The sequence below is a fragment of the Schistocerca americana genome, chromosome 2 (assembly GCF_021461395.2).
Source record: "Schistocerca americana isolate TAMUIC-IGC-003095 chromosome 2, iqSchAmer2.1, whole genome shotgun sequence".
NCBI classification, from domain to species: Eukaryota; Metazoa; Arthropoda; class Insecta; order Orthoptera; family Acrididae; genus Schistocerca; species Schistocerca americana.
The window spans coordinates 385,450,339-385,471,387 of NC_060120.1; the positions used below are offsets into that span (position 1 = coordinate 385,450,339).

General features: G+C 40.3%; 1 protein-coding gene across 1 annotated transcript in view; it reads right to left on the minus strand.

The window, feature by feature from the left end:
* LOC124596197 (serine-threonine kinase receptor-associated protein-like) overlaps positions 1–21,049 on the minus strand; it is an 84,911-nt gene that overhangs the window by 55,824 nt on the left and 8,038 nt on the right. The window contains 1 exon segment of the mRNA XM_047135243.1: positions 2,828–2,967. Within this exon segment, the coding sequence (XP_046991199.1) occupies positions 2,828–2,967 (140 nt within the window).

Sequence of the window (21,049 nt, forward strand, 5' to 3'; positions counted from 1 at the left end):
TGAGGTCACGAATGTCAAGTTGTAGAACATGCTCTGCAACAGGATACTTTGAGTTGCCTATGCCCATTCATCCTAATTGATAATTTGGCATTTTTGGTATTAGTCACATACAATCTTCTTCACCAAACAGCTCCAGATCTTCACATGTAACACCTGTCATCATCATACAATAACCAATTGCTGCCAAACCATGGTCCCCTGCGGACTAATTCGGTGAAAAGTGTGGTCAGCAAGCCACTCCAACAAGTGCAAAGCCTACCGTATTTACTCGAATCTAAGCCGCACCTGAAAAATGAGACTCGAAATCAAGGGAAAGAAAACTTTCCCGAATCTAAGCCGCATGTGAAATTTCAGACTCTAAACTCAAGGGGAGAGAAAAGTTTTAGACCATCCCTCCGAATCGAAACAAAGTTGGTCCATTGTAACATGAGACATAATTGAGGTCGAATGAATGAAGATACAGCTACAGTAGTTTAGTTCGAGTCGTAAGCTTAACAGTTAAGCTTTACGAAGTAGCCATTGCTGTGTGTCAGGCACTCCGTCCGTATTTATACAGGGACCCTTCCTTTTTCACGTGCTTCGTCTGGTTTGAATTGATTGCTTATTTTGGTTTGATCTGATAAGTGATGTTCTCTTTGTTATAGGTGTTTACATCATTCTAAGCTGAAAATGCACTATTGTACTGTGTAATGCATTGTTTGTCGCATTCTGATAACGAGAGTTTACGAACTGTCGCCGCTCGTGGCATGGCTTGCTTTTTATACGTGCTACCAAGGCTTAGAATTTAAAAAAATTAAAGAAAAAAGAGAGGAATTCTCACATAAGCAAATCAACAGCAGGAGACTGCTATTTGTTGTTACTTACACTGCTGCTTTCTTTGATAATAATCAACAAGAACCAAATAATAGACTGCGTACGATAGAAGATGTTCTGAACGCGAGTTTAGCAAAAATTTTTCTCCATTTTAAAATCTTTGCAGACGCCTCTTTAGTACATTACATTCTGCACAGAAATTAAGAGTCATCTTAGATTTAAAAAATATAGTCAGTTGCCGTGCTTCATTTCTGACTGTATCACTATTCAGCATCAGAATAATACGAATATAAACATGACATGATGTGTATATTCTTCCGCGTTTGCTGTTGTCTCACTCTAGTTTCGTAGTTTATTAGGCAGACAGGATTTAAATGAGATAGCAGCAAACACAAAAGAATACATGGCATAATGTTTACATTCTTCTACCTTTTCTTTTAATTTATTTACTGACACGTAGGTTTGGGTGCCAGTATTTTATCTTTGTGGTTGCAAAGCATGCCTGTGTAGGGCTACATATATGCGACGACAGAAGTTGTGGTGGCACCTACCAACATTTTTCAGAACTTCCGCTTACTTTGCACTCGATTCTAAGCCGCAGGCAGTTTTTTGGATTACAAAAACCAGAAAAAAGTGCGGCTTAGATTCGAGTAAATATGGTAGTTCAATCTCAACCTGCATCTGCTACGATTCAATATTATTCACCAACTGAATGGATAATCTGAATCTGTTTTGAATACAGCAGGGTGTATGTTTGCATGACCGGGATCTCCTCCCAAACCCTTTGGCACAGAAATAGCAGGCCTCATGAGCATCACCATTGACAGGTGGGTGGGTGGGTTATAGCCTCCAGGCTCTAATAGGAATGGAGATACAGGCAAGTATGTGTTTTTCCAGTCCCTGCCATACAGACTACCTTGTATGACAGGCATGTTGTGAAGGAATGGCATTGACCTGCTAAATCAACCTGCTCTGCAAGGCAGCCTACACGTCAATGGCAAGAAACGGTTTTCTGGGCTCTCACATATAGGCTGCCCTGCATACCAATGTATTGTGGGGTTAGTATTGACCCAATTCATCAAACTGTGTTGCAAAGGCTACACATGCTGATAAGAATGGCATTGGATAGAGGGGTGCAAAGAGGGGGGAGGGGGGGGGGGGGAGATGTATGAGGCAGGTGGAAAAGGAAGAGGGGGAGGTGAAGGTGGAAAGAGAGGAGGGGGGAGGAGGAGGACAGTCAGAGAGAGGGGGAGGAATAAATGGACAAGTAGAGGGGAAGGAGGATATGAAGAGACAGAAAAGGGTAAGGAAAAAAGAGAGAGAGAGAGAGAGAGAGAGAGAGAGAGGTAAAGGTGGGAGGATGAGGTGGAGAGACAGAGGGAGGAAGAGGTGGGCACAGAGAGGGGGAGGAGGAGATGTGGTCAGTATAAGTGTCGACTGCATAGGGTGCAAAGCCAGAGGGAAAAGGCTACCTATATATAGTCCAAAAGTGCAAGCAAGAGAACAGTCCGAGAACGATTATTTATTTGTATGCACATATTTTTCAGTATATGTTCACACGAGAACTCGGGCAAGATTAGTACCTCTTTCAACTGATAGGGACCAGTTTGCAGCCCGATCTAACGTAGGCTAATATGCTAGAAGTGTTGTCTATTAAACAGCATTTTGAAGCTTGAGAATAGAACTGAGAGCTTTCAGGAAAGTATTTATCCAGATACAGCTTGGTAAAAGTGATGTGATATGTAGTTAAAAAGTTTTACCTAACACCCCTACTTGATTGTCATAATAAGGTGCAGAAAATATTTGGAAAATGTGCCTCAAAAATACTGTGAAGACGCTTGATAGATATCATGGCTTTGACTTGCAACTGGCCATCAAGATAGTGATAGTAATAATAATAATAATAATTCAAAATGCACAGCTAATAGGCCATTTCATGATATAAAACATTAGCTCACCTTTTCTTATAATCAAACAAATGATTAAACAATTCTTAAAACTCTTCACAACTGACCTTGGCATTGAAATCAGCTGCACCTGTGGCAGCTTTTGATGCCTGCGGGTTTAGTGCAACACCCCAAACAGCACCCTTATGACCCTCAAATGTGCCAATCCAGTCACCTGTGTCCCCCTGGCGTAGCATGGGCTTGCCATCTGTAAATAAAGTAGGAAAAGTTGTCACCACCAATATTAGTTGCAGCAGCAGCAACAGTAGTATTCCGATGAATTCAATGCAGTCAGTTTTAATATTACGGAACGGTTCCTGAATGCTCCCAAACTTCATCTGAAAGTGAGTAACTTCCAGTTACGTGTATTTAAGTGACACAAAAATGTAAATGATATAAGCTCTGTAATTTAAGGAACCTGCCCGTATGTGCGCGGCAATCTTGGCTACATCAAAGAGATAGTACTGAAGAGAGAGAGACACTGCCTTCAGCAACCTGTAGTTCTGCATGCATATATTGCAACATATGAATGGAACTTCGAGATCAGGGAAACTGGAATGTTCTTAACACTGCCAACTGATATTTGGCAACAGAACTACAGGGAAACGTTAAGGTGATTTCTTAATTTCCAAGAAGCTTTAATGATAATCTGAGAACAAAAAGCAAATAACTGTTGAATACATTCACGATTCCGCTTACCACTGAAGATGCATATCTTGTTGCCACCATCCGGCAACAATATTTGTATGCTACTGGTCAGGAGTGAAGAAGGAACAGCAACCAATGTACGAGGTCTATTTAAAAAATTCCAGGACTTTGGGCACAAAATTTTGCTATGCTTACCTTTTACTTATCATAGATGGTCTCCTTCGAAATACTCTCCTTCACAATTGATACACTGCATCCAATACAGTTTCCACTTCCAGAAGCTGTCTTGGTACACCTCGTGCTGGATGGCAGTAAGTGCCTTCTGCCAATTTTCTTCTATTTCGCCTATTGTTAGAAATCTTTGTCCTTTCAATGGAGTTTTCAACTTTGGAAATAAAAAGAAAGTCCACAGGGGTCAGATCTGTATGAGGCAGCACAGTGATTTCATTTTTTGTGCAATAGTCACGCACCAACAGAGATGAATGCGTGTGTGTGTTATCATGATGCAAGAGCCATGAATTGTCTTGCCACATTTCAGGTTGTTTCCTTCTCACCTTTTCTCGCAGACTTCGCAACTTGTCTTGATAGTACCATTGATTAACAGTTTATCCCTATGGCACAAATTCAAGATGAACTAATCCTTCAAAGTCAAAGAAAACTATCAGCATGGTTTTCATGTTTGACCTGACCTGGCAAGCCCTTTTTGGTCTTTGAGAACATTTCCCAGTCCCATTGTGAAGACTGAACCTTGGTCTCAACATCTTAACCGTAAACCCATATGTCACCATCAGTTATTACTCTCTTACAGAACATCTCATTCTCATTTGCATAACCCAAAAGCTCTTCACAGATTGCAAGGCAAAGTTCTTTCTTGTCTTAGCTCGTGAGCTGTGGGACTAACTTGGCAACAACATGATGCATTCCAAGATGCTGTTTCAGGATTTCATGACATGATCCACCTGAAATGTTATGGTTTTCTGCAATCTCTCTGACAGACTTTGACTGACTGGCATGCACAATTTTGTTAATGGTCCTGACACGAGCGTCATTTGTAAATGTTGAAGGGTGCCCTGAATGAGGGACATCTTTAACTTCCGTCTGGCCATTTTTAAGCCGTGTGAAACTTTTGTAACACCGAAGGCTTCCTGCATCATTTGGTGTGACTGTCAAGGTTTTTTTGAGTGTCATGCAGATAATGCAGATCCTTGCTCCTCTAATTCTGCAATCTTGAAATTCACAAACTGCGAAGCACAACGTTCCACTCAATACAGCACCAAACAATAACTAACATACATACAAGAATGAAACTTCTGTAGTTACACATTACAAAACAGGCATGTGCAAGGATGCCAACCGCACTTCAACACACCACAGGTGCAAAACTATGAATTTTCCAGAATTTTTTGAACAGACCTCGTACACAAGCCTATGAAATATCTTTCACCTGGATTGGTAATGTACTATATTCTACTGCCATTCCTTGAATCAAGATCACCACCTTATAGAACAAATGTTTAATAACTGTATGATTAACTGTAAACACAGGCTTCTACGGCTATTGTCACTGTCAATAAAATTCTTCTGGGTTTGTGACAGCATTGTCAACTATAAAATTACGACGTTATGGTGACTATTGCACGATGCCATCTTCACGGTGTATTGCTAACTGCTGAATGGGCACCAATTTAATTACTTATATACTATGGAGGAGTGCTGTCATTGGATATGAGGGTGAGGAAAAGGGGTAGCAGGTGTTCTTTTATTGGTTATGCATTGTGTGTTGTCATTGGCAGAAATAGGTGTTTCACATTGGAGTTTCCTTTATTGCTTGCTATTGGTGGAAATCGGCGAATAGGGAATTGAGCGACAACTGCAGTGTAGTGCTGTTTACCAACTGCTTGGTATTGGCTAGGGTGCATCAGACTGTGTACTCTCTGCCACTGTGGTCTATCGCATGCCTGTTGCTTTGCGAGAGATGTCCTCCTGCAAGGCTTTCACTGCTGGTAGTCAAGATGCTGGGAGTCTGTACCAGTCTTCTCTATTCATGTCAGGACACTTGGCTATTTCTACAGCCCCTCTGATCATCATCCTCAAGCTAAACTGTTTCATCAGTATGGGCGAGACTGGGCATTCAATAAGCACAAGATTATCTGAACATGGGAGATGTATCCATCTCAAACAAGGCAAGAAATCAGCGGTGGCAGAGCACCAGAGACAGTGCAGTATGAAGACTGAATTTCGAGAGGTCCACATACTGGCAAAACAGCCATTTAGCTTGAGGGGGAAGATTAGAGAGACTATACAAATAGCCAAGCGATCTGACAACACAGATAGAGAAGACGGGTACTGACTCCCAGTGTCTTGGCTGCCAGCAGTGACAGCCTTACTGAACAGCATAAGCAACAGGCATGCGGTAGGCCACAGCGGCGGAGGGTACAACGAATCTGACGCGCCCTAGCCAATACTAGGCAGTTAGTAAATAGCGCTATGCTGCAGTCACCGCACAATTCCCTATTTGCCAATTTCCACCAATGACAAGCAATACAGGAAATTCCAATGGAAAACGCCTATTTCTGCCAATGACATGTAACGCAAAGACCAACAAAAGAACACCCAATACCCTTCCTCCTCACCCTCATATCCAATGACAGCACTCCACCATAGTATAAGTAGTTAAACTAGTGCCCGTTCAGCAGTTAGCAATACACCCGGAGGAAAGCGGCTTGCAATAGTTGCCGAAACATCGGAATTTTATAGCTGACAATGCGGTCAAAAACCCAGAAGAATCTTATTGACAGTGTACGTTTAACCTTTATTCTAACCCCCCCCCCACACACACACACACACAGAGAGAGAAAATTCCACAAACTGAACAATACTATTTGCCTGACATGAACCATGGCTTGTCAAACACTGGCTCACAGATTTATATACACTGATGACATTTACCTATTGGCTCAAAAGACCAATCTCTCTCAGGCGAACGACCTACATGAAGAACTGGATAATTATTTCCAGAGGTAGAAACTCAAACCAAACATACAGAAGACAAGTGGTAGCATTTCATCTGAGCAACAAATACACAAACTACTGTCTGCAGATGATAATCAGATCCAATATATTACACTGTAACAGCATTCCAAACGTATATGGAAGTCACTTTGTGTAACTCCATCACCTACTGAAAGTACCTTGACAATCACTTGACCATTTTTACATTATTTTTGATTTTTTATATTTGATTAACCAATAATTGAGAAGTTCAAAACAGTTTTTTAAAGCATTTTTACCTTGCACCATTACAAAATGGTAGTCATTTTTATTTGTGAATTTTCAATTTGGAGACATTAGCATTAAGCTGAATATCTCTGCACTGTGTTAACTTACATCACTGCAACTAACATGATTGTTTTTAGGAAAGTCTCCTCGACAACACGGTTTATTACCCAAAATACCCTAAATTCAGAAATAATCAAACTGACCGCTAAAGTTTGGTATTGACAATTTAGAAAACAGACTTTTTAGACCCAAAAATGACTACTGAAGAGTGCTTTATCAGAGTGCATTTTTTCTCTAGTTAGTTATCATAAACTATCAGCCTTATGTAGTAAAAGAACACTGACAAATGTTTCCTTACATTTTTATAAATTTTTGAAATTTGAAGAATCTTATTTTTTGTAAAGTTTGGAGCTAGTTATCTCGGGTGGGACTGAATATAAAAATTTGGTTTTTGCACATTTTATACACCCATATGATAGTAAAATACTGTAAAAATCACAACACTGATATTCGACTGTAAACAAAAATATGAATTTTTGAAAATGAGGCAATAATTCACATTATACTACGACTGATCTTACGGTTGTTGCCTATTGCAATTGTTTATTGTTTCAGTGTAATAAAATTTAGTTGTAATTTATATTTAGTTAACACTATCACCCTATATTAAGTTAGTGCTGTTTATTATAGTAAAATATTAAACAATAGGAACTTTTGTTTTAGTTCTATGTTGAAAAACTTGCCCACGTTTACATCTAAGTTTATTCTCAATTACATAGCACATTATTACATGTTCAAAATGATAAACATAAAACAAAAAAATGTGAAATTTCTCTACTGTTGAGAAGGCTACAGCTTTTTTTGCACGAGTTTAGTCCTCAAGAGAAGTGGGTACAGGAGCTCAGTGGACAGAATACCAAGTCTGTACGGAGCCCAGTAGTCAGTAACAATTCAGTACATGAACTGTTTACCCCCACTACATTTACTGTGCATAGCATTGTAGTTGTAAGTCTGCTCTGAAACCTCCGAATGGATGTACATACATAACTGAACGTGTAGGATATTAAATGAGCTATTGTCATGAGTGTATTTTTTTATTAACTAATACAATTTTAAAATTTAACAATAAATAAATTTGAAAGACTAACTGGAATACAATAAAATAGATGAACAGTGCTCTATTGGACAGATAGAAAGTAAAGTACATCATAATAGAGTTTACGTTCAGTTTCAAAAATTTCAAAAAATGTTAATGAACTTGTTTAAATTACAAGTTAGTTCTTTGTATCATCAGTTTGTGAGTATCATGGGAAAAAATTTATTCTGAAGTACAATCACTATTTTTGGAAAAAAGTGCTCCGAGCCATTCAAAGTTAATGAAAAGCCAGTTATTAAAGGCTGGAGGCAAATAAAACTTTAATATTTTCCCTTGTTAAGTGTGAGTAAAACAGCTTCCTGAGTGAAACTTAATGCAATTCCTGGAAATTCTCTGGGCTCAAATTGTTACTGAAAAATATTTATCATGAATCCAGAACCAGAATCATGTAACCTTGTTAATGACATTTATATTCCGAATGGGGCAGATATCAACAGCAATTACAAAAAAGAAGAAAACCTACCTCCAAAGTCATCCCACACTGAATATTTGAGTTTATCAAGAAACTAAAAAGTAAGTGTTCAGTGACACAAAGACTAAAAAGTTAAAAATTTTAAGTTTGCTCCCTAATTCATGGTCAAGAGAAAAAATACACTTGTGTCCAAAATTAAAGCAACAACTGCTTTTACCCTGTACTGTGTCTCATTCACGATATAATCATACAAACTGTCAACAAATGTCTGTACAATCATGTTCCGCATGGAATATGGCATTCCGGGCAACAGACAACCACGCCAACGATAACATCATGGCACCTATCAAACGGTCTGGTGCTTGTTGGTTAGTCTCATGTCCACAATCACTGTGTACACAGTCACCACAGACAGTGCAGCATGGTGCATGAAGATGCCTATCAAAGTCTGTTGTGGAGGGCCTAGGAAGAAAGAAGCAGGACAGTCAGCCACAAATTGATGTTGCCCACTGGCTTAATGTGAATCATTCTGTTGTTTTTTGGATGTGACGACAGCTTGTAGACGCCAAGACTGTATCCCAAATACCACAGCAGGGCCAACCACTTGTGACTTCTGAAAGAGAGGACCATTATTTGGCTTAGACAAGACAGTACCTCCTTAGTATTGCATGGCTACTGGCATCTGACCTCGCAGCATCCACTGAACGCAGTGTATCGTGACAAACAGTGTACAAAGGTTTTGGCAGAGTGGCTTTTATTGTCAGAGACCTGCTGTATGTGTACCTCCAACGCATCTTCACAGAAGGAAATGTTTAGAGTGGAGTCTTCAACAGGGCTCCTGGGTGGTCGAACAGTGGGCTAACATGCCTTTCACAGATGAGTACTGATTTCACCCAGACTGATTCTCGATGGATTCTCATCTGCAGGGAACATGGAACACAATTTCAGAATCCAAACCTGTGGAAAGAAACCAATATCGAGGAGGATACCTAATGGTGCGGGCAGTGATTATGTTGACCACTCTAAGCACCTCTTAATGAAATTGTACAGATGAACCAGCAAGTTTTAACTGCTGTCAGGTATTGTGAGGAGATGTTGGGACCACACCTGTGGCTGTTCCGAGGTACTCTGGGCTCAGACATCGTAATGATGGACAATGTTCCACATCACCAAGCACAGATGGTTGATGTTTCTAAGGAGACGGAAGATGCTGCACGGATGGTGTGGCCTGCTCGCTCTTCTGATTTGAATCAAATGGAACACGTCTGGGATGCACTTGGGACACGAGTTGCAACCACCAACCACACTCCAAGACGTGCAAACAGCTCTGCAGGAAGAATGAGCATAACTGCCTCAACATGAGACTGATGACATCATTCAAAGCATGCACCGTCTTCGTCAGAACTGTATTGCTGCCATAGGTGGTCACACCCATACTGAGCACATGAACACGTTGTTGGAATGTGCATGCAAATCCGCAATGTTGGAAAAGAACATTTTTGTCTACCATTAGGGCGCATGATGCAGTTGTTTATGTGATGTATTTTTTTACATTGTTTCTACTTTACTAGCGCCTGTTTATATTGTTTTGAGGCAAAATAAACCCACTTTGCAAATTTTCCATTTGTTGCTTTAATTTTGGACATCAGTGCAGTTCACGAGTTAAAAGTTTCTGATCGTTTAGTTAGACTATCTGAAATTAGTGAAGGAGAAAGGCATTCTTCCAGTTTTATGAAAGAAGAAAGGAGTAGGTATAAGTGAAGGAACAGCTGTAAAGATCCAGCAGTTTTTTGAAGACAATGAAAACAGTAGAATCCATTTGCATTGCACATAGTATGCTTCTACCTACTCCTCACAGGAGGCATCAAGCTCTTGCTCAGTGACACACAGGGAAGCAGAAGATTCAAGCGCCCCCCCCCCCCCCCCCCACACACACACAACATAATCCAGCAATATTATACAATATGACTGAAAATACCATAAGTTTGTCACCCACTGCTGCCAATCTTGAGGCTGCCTGAAAATTGGAGTGGCTGTCTTCATCCCACCAAAGCTTACTGAGAGTTGAGCATACTTCCTTGTAGCACCTGGCATAAACTAAACTGGATTTGATGTGGGACAGGAAGATCTGCAGTTACTCTCCACAGATACGGACAGTGAAACTTCCAAGCTGTGATTGCAGTGAGGTCCGGCATACTGCGTCTTTCGTCGTTTCACTGAGTTCTTAGAAGATGTGCATTGGGCTGGTTCCGAAAAAAATTGGATGGATGGAGAACCTGGACACTGCACTTTATTTTTTGTGGTTTAATTGGTTGTTTAAATCAGATAGGTTAGAGACTTTAAAAAGAGAAATAGATAAATTGGAGTTTGATTTCTGGGCATTGGTGAAAGATGTGGAGGGAGGAAGAAAGGGCTTCTCATCAGGTCAGTACAGTACAGGTTTATCAATACAAAATCAAACAGGTGTAATACAGGACCTGGCCTAGCAATGAGTAACAAAATAGGAATACAGATAAGATATCATGAATAATGGACAACAAAGACTGCAGTACCAACATCAGCTTTGATCCGTGACGTCATCAAGATGGTGATAACTGCAACCATGGCATCACACATTACTCACTCAAACAGAAACAAACAACATGAAAAATATTTAATTGCAGAAATAACAAAACTAAAATGACAATTGGGAGAATTAAGGTGTACTGGGAAAGGACAAACTAAGCACACACCAATCATAACAACAAATACATACCACAACAAATACTAATACAAAAACCGACCACACAAAAACCTCAGCAATCAATGAAACCACAATAGCAGAAACCCGAAAAAAGCTGCTATCAAAAATTTCACTTAACCTATAATGCTCAAACAAAGCCAACAACATGAATAAACGACAACCAGCAGAACTAGCTATTATCAAAACATAAACAGAGCAAAATGACATTCCACGATACTCATCACTATAAACTGCTAAATATGGGCTTCAAGTTCTGATCAAGAAACACCATAAATACCCACATCTCAAACTTACATAAACATACTATACTCATTTTTAAAAAAACACTCAAAGACAACTGAGAAATAAATCTAGGCTGGCAACCCCTCCCCCCCCCCCCCACACACACACACACACTAAGATAACCATTACAGAAAACCCATGGCCACCTTACTCCGCCCCCATTTCAACACCATTCACCAACCAACTAAAGCCCTTCTCCAACACAATATCCATTTAAAATAATAATAATAATAATAATAATAATAATACCAACATCATTCATAACTTTGCAGAGGGGGTTTTCCAAACAAAACAAAATTTTCACCCGAACAATAACTCAAACTATATTAACGAACTTTCCTCCCTTCTTCCCATAAATTTAACTAACGAACATGTATCCTTTTCCAAAAGCATCAAAAAAGACAATAGCTGTCAGGAAATCTCTTCTTTCAATAGTACTTATCACCAGGAGACCATACAGGAGAAGAAGAGTGCCCCAATCAACCTCCAAATATCATCATGACAACATGGCAATACTCGGCCCTGGTTCGAGAAGCAACTACTTTGATTCATTTCATAAATTTCCCACACTGCTGACACCTCACACACACCACCAAAAGGCTGTATAATGGAGAAATTTAATTGTAACAGCCATATAATTGTCCATCATAGCAATAACAAACAAGCAGTAAATTTAGTCACATGGTCCATTCCTAGTACCAAATGGGGAAAAAATTTGAAACCATTAACATGGACTAACAATCTGAAAAGTGAAAACAAATCAGCAACAACTAATAACACTAAAATAACTTGCTGATAAGCTAATAAAGTCAAACTGATGAAGGATAGGCACCCAGCAATTTGTTGCAAAACCACTGTTTTTATTATTCTTGGATATCCATATTTTAGCTACAAATAGCCATCTTCAGTGCTAAAATACAAAGAAATTACAGAATCAGCTTACATAAGAAATAAATAAAAAAGACCATGTTATACAACAGCAATGATCCAATCTAGTCAACAGACCATCCAAGAAAATCACACCAGCTATATGTTATCATATGACTTTACTGGGGTATAGGTAGAATGAAACTGAAGTGGTTGCTTACAACTACGGCAGCCTCAGTTTGCATCATGTATGAATAATGCCCTCTGCATTACAAAAATAATTAACCTCCTTTCATTCCAATGTAATAGTTTAAGCCTTTTTTAATAAATAAAGTCAGCAAGTATATTTGACTATCACCTTAAAATAAATCAGGAAACGCTGATTTACAATGTGTTTGTTCATATAATAGTGGCGAAGTGATCCACTAAATCTTATGCAGAAGATTATTCACATGTTCTGACAACTGTCCTATACAGAATTATTACATCACATTAGATTTCTTTTTAAGATCACCTTGATAAAATTTAGTTTCACATCAATATGAAACTCATCCAAGCTAAAATCTAGCATAGTTGCTCATATCATAATAATTAAGCGACAAATTAAATAATTAATATAAAAGAAATACAAAAAGTTCATACATATTGTTTAATTTAGCCAAACAGATTTAATAAAAACACACAGGTGTCCTCCATTGACAAATTTCTTATATAACGTATGGTGTAGATCCAAGTGTGATACTTGCAAAGAACAATATAATAAATCATCATATCTAGACCGAATGGTGTTTTACTTATTTGATGGTAAAACTGATATAACGTTGGATAGTACCAACTTAATGGAAGATAAGACAGTCCACTGACAAAAAGTTACATTTTCACGTACTAGTGTTATGTCAGGTCAAAATTTCTATATTAGTTCCCTTTTGGGTCCTGCCTCAAAGCAGGAGACCACCGAAGAGTTCCCAAAACCTGCTTCACTTTATCAATTCTTGCTCATTGAACAGGTGAACACAAGATGACCTCAGATGGCAGTGTAACTCTCTCCTCCAGGAGGTCATGAATCTGCCATTCTCAAGCTACATCTGTGAACTATATCCCAGCTATACAAAGATACACTCACCAAATCTGATCTCAAATCTTCTACCTGTCTGTCCCTCCTAATAGAAATCACAATCTGGAAATTCCATCCTGGACACACCTGATTCGCATTGCACTTTTATCAACATAATTAGACAAAACATATCCAAGGTTGTTTGTAGTTGAAAAGGAAACCTTTACATACTGTTTTTCAAAAACCAAGGCTATTTTTGTGCTAAAGCTGCCACAGTACAGCAAGCAAATGTATTTGTTATTTTTATCTTCCATTTTATTGTCACCTACAGGTTCTATTTACATTCTGGCTTCGGCTGCCCGAGACTGGTCATGTATGTGTGACTTGTATCTGCGTGAGTGTATGTTGTTTATTTTCAATGAAGGCCTTGTTGGTCGAAAGCTCACTTTCAGACAGTGTTTGTTGTTGTGGTGCCTATTGCGACACTGTAAATTGGCATTTCTTGATGTATTTTAGGGTGATAGGCAAAAATACTTGCTGGCTTTATTTATTTTAAAAAGGCTTAAACTACTACATTGGAATGAAAGGGATTAGTTATTTTTGTAATGCAGAGGGCTTTACTTATACTACGTTACACAAACTGTGGCTGCTGTAGTAGTTGTAAACAACCACCTCAGTTTCCTTCTCCCTACACATCAGTAAAGTCATATGGTGACATGTACTGGTGCGAGTTTGTTGAAAGGTAAATCACACAAATGGTGAGTTGACTAGAATGGATCACTGCTATTGTATAACAAGGTCTCTTACTTATTTTTTTAAGTAAATCAATTCTGAGTCTGTAACTTCCTTGTATTTTAGTACTGAAGACAGCTTTTATAGCTGAAATCTGGATATGCAAGAATAATAAAAAACCAGTGGGATTGTGACATTGTTGTGTTCCTGTCCTTCCTTAAATTGATTTACAGACACTGTGTACAATGACTGGTTTACTAAAACCACCCTAAAATTTATTTATGGTTGCCATGCACAATGGTATCAAAATCTATCAAAACCAGACTCCAAAACACGTAGTAACACAAAGTGCTATGTCCAGTGCTGCACTAACTTATCTCACACAGAATTTAGAAACACAAACATCCAACATTAGAGTGCGCCACCACTTACTCCAACACATCATCTATGCACATGATCCATTTTAATGACCCCACACTCCAATGACATCACACAAAACAACACAGTTACAATGATCAGCCAGAACATTATGACCACCTATTTAATAGACAGTATGCCCACCTCTGGCATGGATAACAGCTGCGACGCTTTGTGGCATGGAAGCAGTGTGGCCTTCGTAGATCGCTGGAGGGAATTGGCACCACAACTGCACACACAAGTCATCTAATTCCAGTAGACTCCAGGGAGGGGGCAATGAGCTCTGATGCCACGTTGAATCACATCCCAGATGTGTTCGATTGTGTTCAGATCTGGCGAGTTACAGGGCCAGCACATAAAATGGAACTTGCCACAGTGTTCCCAGAATCACTCTATCACACTCTTGGCCTTGTGACACGGCACATGATTTTGTTGCAAAATGCCACTGCTATTGGGAAAAATGATTGTCATGAAGGGGTGTATGTGGTCTCAGTGTACAATGTTCCCTGGCTGTCATGGTGCCTTGCATGAACTCCACTGGGCCTATGGATGTCCATGTGAATGTTCCCCCAGAGCATAATCGAGCTGCCGCCAGCTTGTCCCCATCCCGCAGTACAATTATCAAGAAGCTGTTCTCCTGGAAGACGAAGGACTCAATTTCTCCCATCTGTATGACGAAGGTACTGGGCTTCAAGACTCTGCAACACTTTGCCACTGGGCCAACGTCCAGTGCTGACAGTCACTTGCCCATTTCAGTTGTAATTGCCGATGCAGCGTTAACACTGGCACATGCACAGGCCATCAGCTGCAGAGGCCCATCAATAGGAGTGTTTGGTGCATTGTGTGTTGTACTCTGCCCAGCATTAAAGTCCAATGATGTTTTGCCATAGTCCCCCACCTGTCCTGTTGTACCAGTCTGCCCAGCCAATGAAGTCCGACATCTGTAATGAGGGATGGTCACCCAACCCAATGACATGTGGATATGGTTTCACCTTGGTTTTGCCACATATTGAAGACGGTCACCACAGTACTCCTCAAACACCCAAAAAGTTGTGCAAGTTTCTGAAATGCTCTTGCTGAGGTATCACAACATGCCTTTGGTCACACTCAGACAGATCATAAACCTTCCCCATTCGACACGTGGACAATACGCTCACTGATACTACATGCACCGTGCATGTGTCTTACTAGCAGTCATTCCTTGCCAGCTGATGCTGCTATCACTTGGACAGGTCTATATTGATGGTAGGTAGGTGGTCACAACTTTACGACTGATCGTGTATGTCAGGGGTCCAAGACAAAGTGTGGTACCAAAAACTTTGGTTGGTCCAAGCAGCACAGTGAACACATTACAAAGTCAAGAAAGACACGACGCCAACACTCACCATAGTAGTACACACACACACACACACACACACACACACACACACACACACACACACAAGATGATGAGACTTACCAAACAAAAGCGCTGGCAGGTCGATAGACACACAAACATACACAAACATACACACAAAATTCTAGCTTTAGCAACCAACGGTTGCTTCGTCAGGAAAGAGGGAAGGAGAGGGAAAGACGAAAGGATGTGGGTTTTAAGGGAGAGGGTAAGGAGTCATTCCAATCCCGGGAGCGGAAAGACTTACCTTATGGGGAAAAAGGGACGGGTATACACTGGCGCGCGCGCGCACGCACACACACACACACACACACACACACACACACACACATCCATCCGCACATACACAGACACAAGCAGACATTTGTAAAGGCAAAGAGTTTGGGCAGAGATGTCAGTCGAGGCGGAAGTAAAGAGGCAAAGATGTTGTTGAAAGACAGGAGAGGTGTGAGCGGCGGCAACTTGAAATTAGCGGAGGTTGAGGCCTGGCGGATAACGAGAAGACAGGATATACTGAAGGGCAAGTTCCCATCTCCGGAGTTCTGACAGGTTGGTGTTAGTGGGAAGTATCCAGATAACCCGGATGGTGTAACACTGTGCCAAGAAGTGCTGGCCGTGCACCAAGGCATGTTTAGCCACAGGGTGATCCTCATTACCAACAAACACTGCCTGTGTCCATTCATGCGAATGGACAGTTTGTTGCTGGTTATTCCCACATAGAAAGCTTCACGGTGTAGGCAGGTCAGTTGGTAAATCATGTGGGTGCTTTCACACGTGGCTCTGCCTTTGATCGTGTACACCTTCCGGGTTACAGGACTGGAGTAGGTGGTGGTGGGAGGGTGCATGGGACAGGTTTTACACTGGGGGCAGTTACAAGGGTAGGAGCCAGAGGGTAGGGAAGGTGGTTTGGGGATTTCATAGGGATGAACTAAGAGGTTACGAAGGTTAGGTCGACGGCGGAAAGACACTCTTGGTGGAGTGGGGAGGATTTCATGAAGGATGGATCTCATTTCAGGGCAGGATTTGAGGAAGTCGTATCCCTGCTGGAGAGCCACATTCAGAGTCTGATCCAGTCCCGGAAAGTATCCTGTCACAAGTGGGGCACTTTTGGGGTTCTTCTGTGGGAGGTTCTGGGTTTGAGGGGATGAGGAAGTGGCTCTGGTTATTTGCTTCTGTACCAAGTCGGGAGGGTAGTTGCGGGATGCGAAAGCTGTTTTCAGTTTGTTGGTGTAATGGTTCAGGGATTCCGGACTGGAGCTGATTCGTTTGCCACGAAGACCTAGGCTGTAGGGAAGGGACCGTTTGATCTGGAATGGGTGGCAGCTGTCATAATGGAGGTACTGTTGCTTGTTGGTGGGTTTGATGTGGACGGACGTGTGAAGCTGGCCATTGGACAGATGGAGGTCAACGTCAAGGAGAGTGGCATGGGATTTGGAGTAGGACCAGGTGAATCTGATGGAACTAAAGGAGTTGAGGCTGGAGAGGAAATTCTGGAGTTCTTCTTCACTGTGAGTCCAGATCATGAAGATGTCATCAATAAATCTGTACCAAACTTTGGGTTGGCAGGCCTGGGTAACCAAGAAGGCTTCCTCTAAGCGACCCATGAATAGGTTGGCGTATGAGGGGGCCATCCTGGTACCCATGGCTGTTCCCTTTAATTGTTGGTATGTCTGGCCTTCAAAAGTGAAGAAGTTGTGGATCAGGATGAAGCTGGCTAAGGTAATGAGGTAAGAGGTTTTAGGTAGGGTGGCAGGTGATCGGCGTGAAAGGAAGTGCTCCATCGCAGTGAGGCCCTGGATGTGCGGAATATTTGCGTATAAGGAAGTGGCATCAATGGTTACAAGGATGGTTTCTGGGGGTAACAGACTGGGTAAGGATTCCAGGCGTTCAAGAAAGTGGTTGGTGTCTTTGATGAAGGATGGGAGACTACATGTAATGGGTTGAAGGTGTTGATCTATGTAGGCAGAAATACGTTCTGTGGGGGCTTGGTAACCAGCTACAATGGGACGGCCGGGATGATTGGGTTTGTGAATTTTAGGAAGAAGGTTGAAGGTAGGGGTGCGGGGTGTCGGTGGGGTCAGGAGGTTGACGGAGTCAGGTGAAAGGTTTTGTAGGGGGCCTAAGGTTCTGAGGATTCCTTGAAGTTCCGCCTGGACATCAGGAATGGGATTACCTTGGCAAACTTTGTGTGTGTATATATATATATATGCCAACTAGCAATTAAGAGATTGAAGAATGTACAATGCGATAAAAGAGATTATTCTGATAGTTAAGGATGATGAAAATTTTAATTGTGATGGGGGAATGGAATTCTATAGTGGAAAAAAGAAAAGAAAAACAGTAGAACATGGACTACAGAAAAGAAGTGACAGTGAAAGCTGCCTAGTACAATTTTGCATGAAGTATAATTTAACCGTTGCTAACAGCCGATTTAGGAATTGTGAAAAATAGTTTTATACATGGAAGAGATCTGGAGATGCCAGAAGGTTTCTGATAGGTTATATAATGGTAAGAGAGACTATGAATACAGATTTTAAATTGGTCTCTGAGCATTATTTACTGGTTATGAACTGTAGGTTAATACTGAAGAAATCGCAGAAAGGTAATAAATTAAGGAAATGGTATGGGATAAGTTGAGAGAAGCACAGGTTGTTGCGTGCCTCAAAGGCAGCATATCACAGAACAAATGACAGTGTGCTGAATGTAGATTTCTAAAATCCAAAATATGCTGAATACTGGGAATGCAACAGAGAGGACAGTGCACTAATGTTGATGGGAGATGGCACAGTCATTATTACTTATTTTATATCAAGAGATTTTGTGCTTCTTAATTTTACTGTTTGCTTTGTTTTCACGTCACATAGTGTAATATGCATGAACTATTCTCTGACAGTCTGACAGCTGGTAAACTTCTCACGGTTGGGGTTCACAGTCTCATGGACTTTTTAAAGGACATCATATCAGTTGTTGATGGCGAATATGATGTCATATTAAACAAAAGTTATCTCACTAGAGAGATCAAATATCTGCAACTGAAAAATAATTTACGATTTATTGTAATGGGACATACAGAGAGCCTACGCTGTGCATGAATAAGGAAGTAAACAAAATTTTTTACTATGAAGATCATTTCAATACAGAAAAAAATTAAGCTGCGTGAAAGAAACAAACGATTTAGACGTTATTTGGAACTTTGAAAGGACCAGCCTACTGTCATTGCCAGTACATTAATGCTGCTACTATAATCCGATGTTTTGTAGTACAGATTCATTACCTTACGTGCACCATCCAGTGTAGAGCTAAGCGATGTGATGTTATGCTGACATTCTGTTCAGTCTGAACATACTATTATTTGGCAGTGATGTTCCATATCATGACATTCAGTTGATATCCATTATGAACTGCCAACGACCTCCACTAGGAAAACGGATGCGAAACTGCATAGTAGCCACCTCTCTGCAGATGCAAGATTTTTAGGCCACCACACCTTTAACACAAACGAGCACTACAGCATATCTCAGTGCAGGAAGATACGCTGTGGGTACTGCAGTAGTCAACTGAGACAAGACAGTTACCCACATAAACAGGGGTTCATAACCGCTGAATTAGTGCTGCTGGCAAAAATTTGCTCCAAGCACCCTTTTCCGATTCTCAGTTATTGGATTTACTCTAAGATCTTTGTACCCTCAACACGAGAAAATTTTTGAATCACAGCAGTCACGTACATAAGTGCTATGACATAATAGTGTAATTCTGGGAATTTTTGTTACGAAAGAAATATTACATTTACTCTGAAGGTTAATCTTGACTTAAGACTACAACATTTAAAAAAGGGCAATTTCAATTTGTGACTAATTAAAATAAAATTATCAATGTACAAGCATGCCTAACATTACTCTTAAGTATTGTAATTAATTTTAGTTATATTTTTGTAATCCATCATGCATCAAGACAGTGGTTGTAAGATGTTCAAATAAATGTTGAAGTCCTGAGTTGCCTATACGGACAAGAAGTTCGATCAATATTCAGTAAAGAATCAATAAACACATTCCCTCACAAAGGCACTCAAAAGTCCGATGCATCATTTCCCACACCAGGAACGGTTTTCAAAATGCTGCCACGTGTCAGATACAGCAAAAATATTTTATCCACAAGAGTCAAGAACAAAAAGAAAAGCTCAAAAGATTTAGGATAAATGTAAGTTTGCCTTACAATAATTCTGATCCTGCACTTAACAGAATCATAAAAACTCAACATACAGGGTATTTTAAAAAGTATTCCATATTTTGAGAGGTGGTAGTATGGAAGAAAACAAGAAAAAAGTCCAGAAAACATGGGCTCTACAATGCATACCTGTAGAGCCATGAGCACTTATTCATCTTTACTACTATGAAACACTGCTCTGCTATTGCAAGCACTTTGCTATTACCAACAACCTAAAGACTGCCATATACAAATGAGCAGATTCTGTTACTGAGACACAACAGAGCTTCTAACGCAATCTGCTTCTACGCAAGGAGTCAACAGCTGCTTCCCTTTGTCAGGCCAGAACAGATCATCATGTCTGCCAATACCGGAGTGGAATATTAGGCTTCCACTTTGCTGCACGAGTCTAGATAAAACTGTAATGTAAAAGTATTTCAGAAACTTATCAAAACATGAACTGGTTCCAGCTGAGCTAACATATACACTACATTTTCCAAGAACTGTGAATATGGTTTACAGTAACACCAAGAACAGACGTTTACTGCATGCTGTATCCATGAACAATAACAGAACTGTGTTCTCATTTGTTTATTGCACTGTGCAAGTTGTTCATAATAGGAAAGAGCTTGCAGTAGAAGAGATGTGTTTCACAGTAATGAAGATGAACAAGTGTTCATACCTCCTAAGGCATGCATTTTAACAGCCCTTGTGTACTGGGGGCATTTTTCTCTTATTTTGGCTAATGCTATCACTTCTCAAAACATGGAATACTTTTTCGACATTTTGTATAGGATTTGAGGACCTAGAGAAGCGTATAAAAAATGTGAAATGGAAGAAATTGCTGCAAACCCTATAAGTACAGACACTTAAATTATTTACAATATCAACAAAACCTATGTAGCAGTAAAAAAAGTTTGTAATCAAAGATTCACTTTCACATTACGTATAAAAAGAAACAATGACAGATGTGAAAGATAGGTCCAGAAGAATAAGTGCTACACAGGGGGAACACACAGTTTTACTAACATTCAGAGACATACACATCTTCTGCCGACAGTAAGGAAGCCAAATGTGGGGCACAAGGTAATAACATACAGG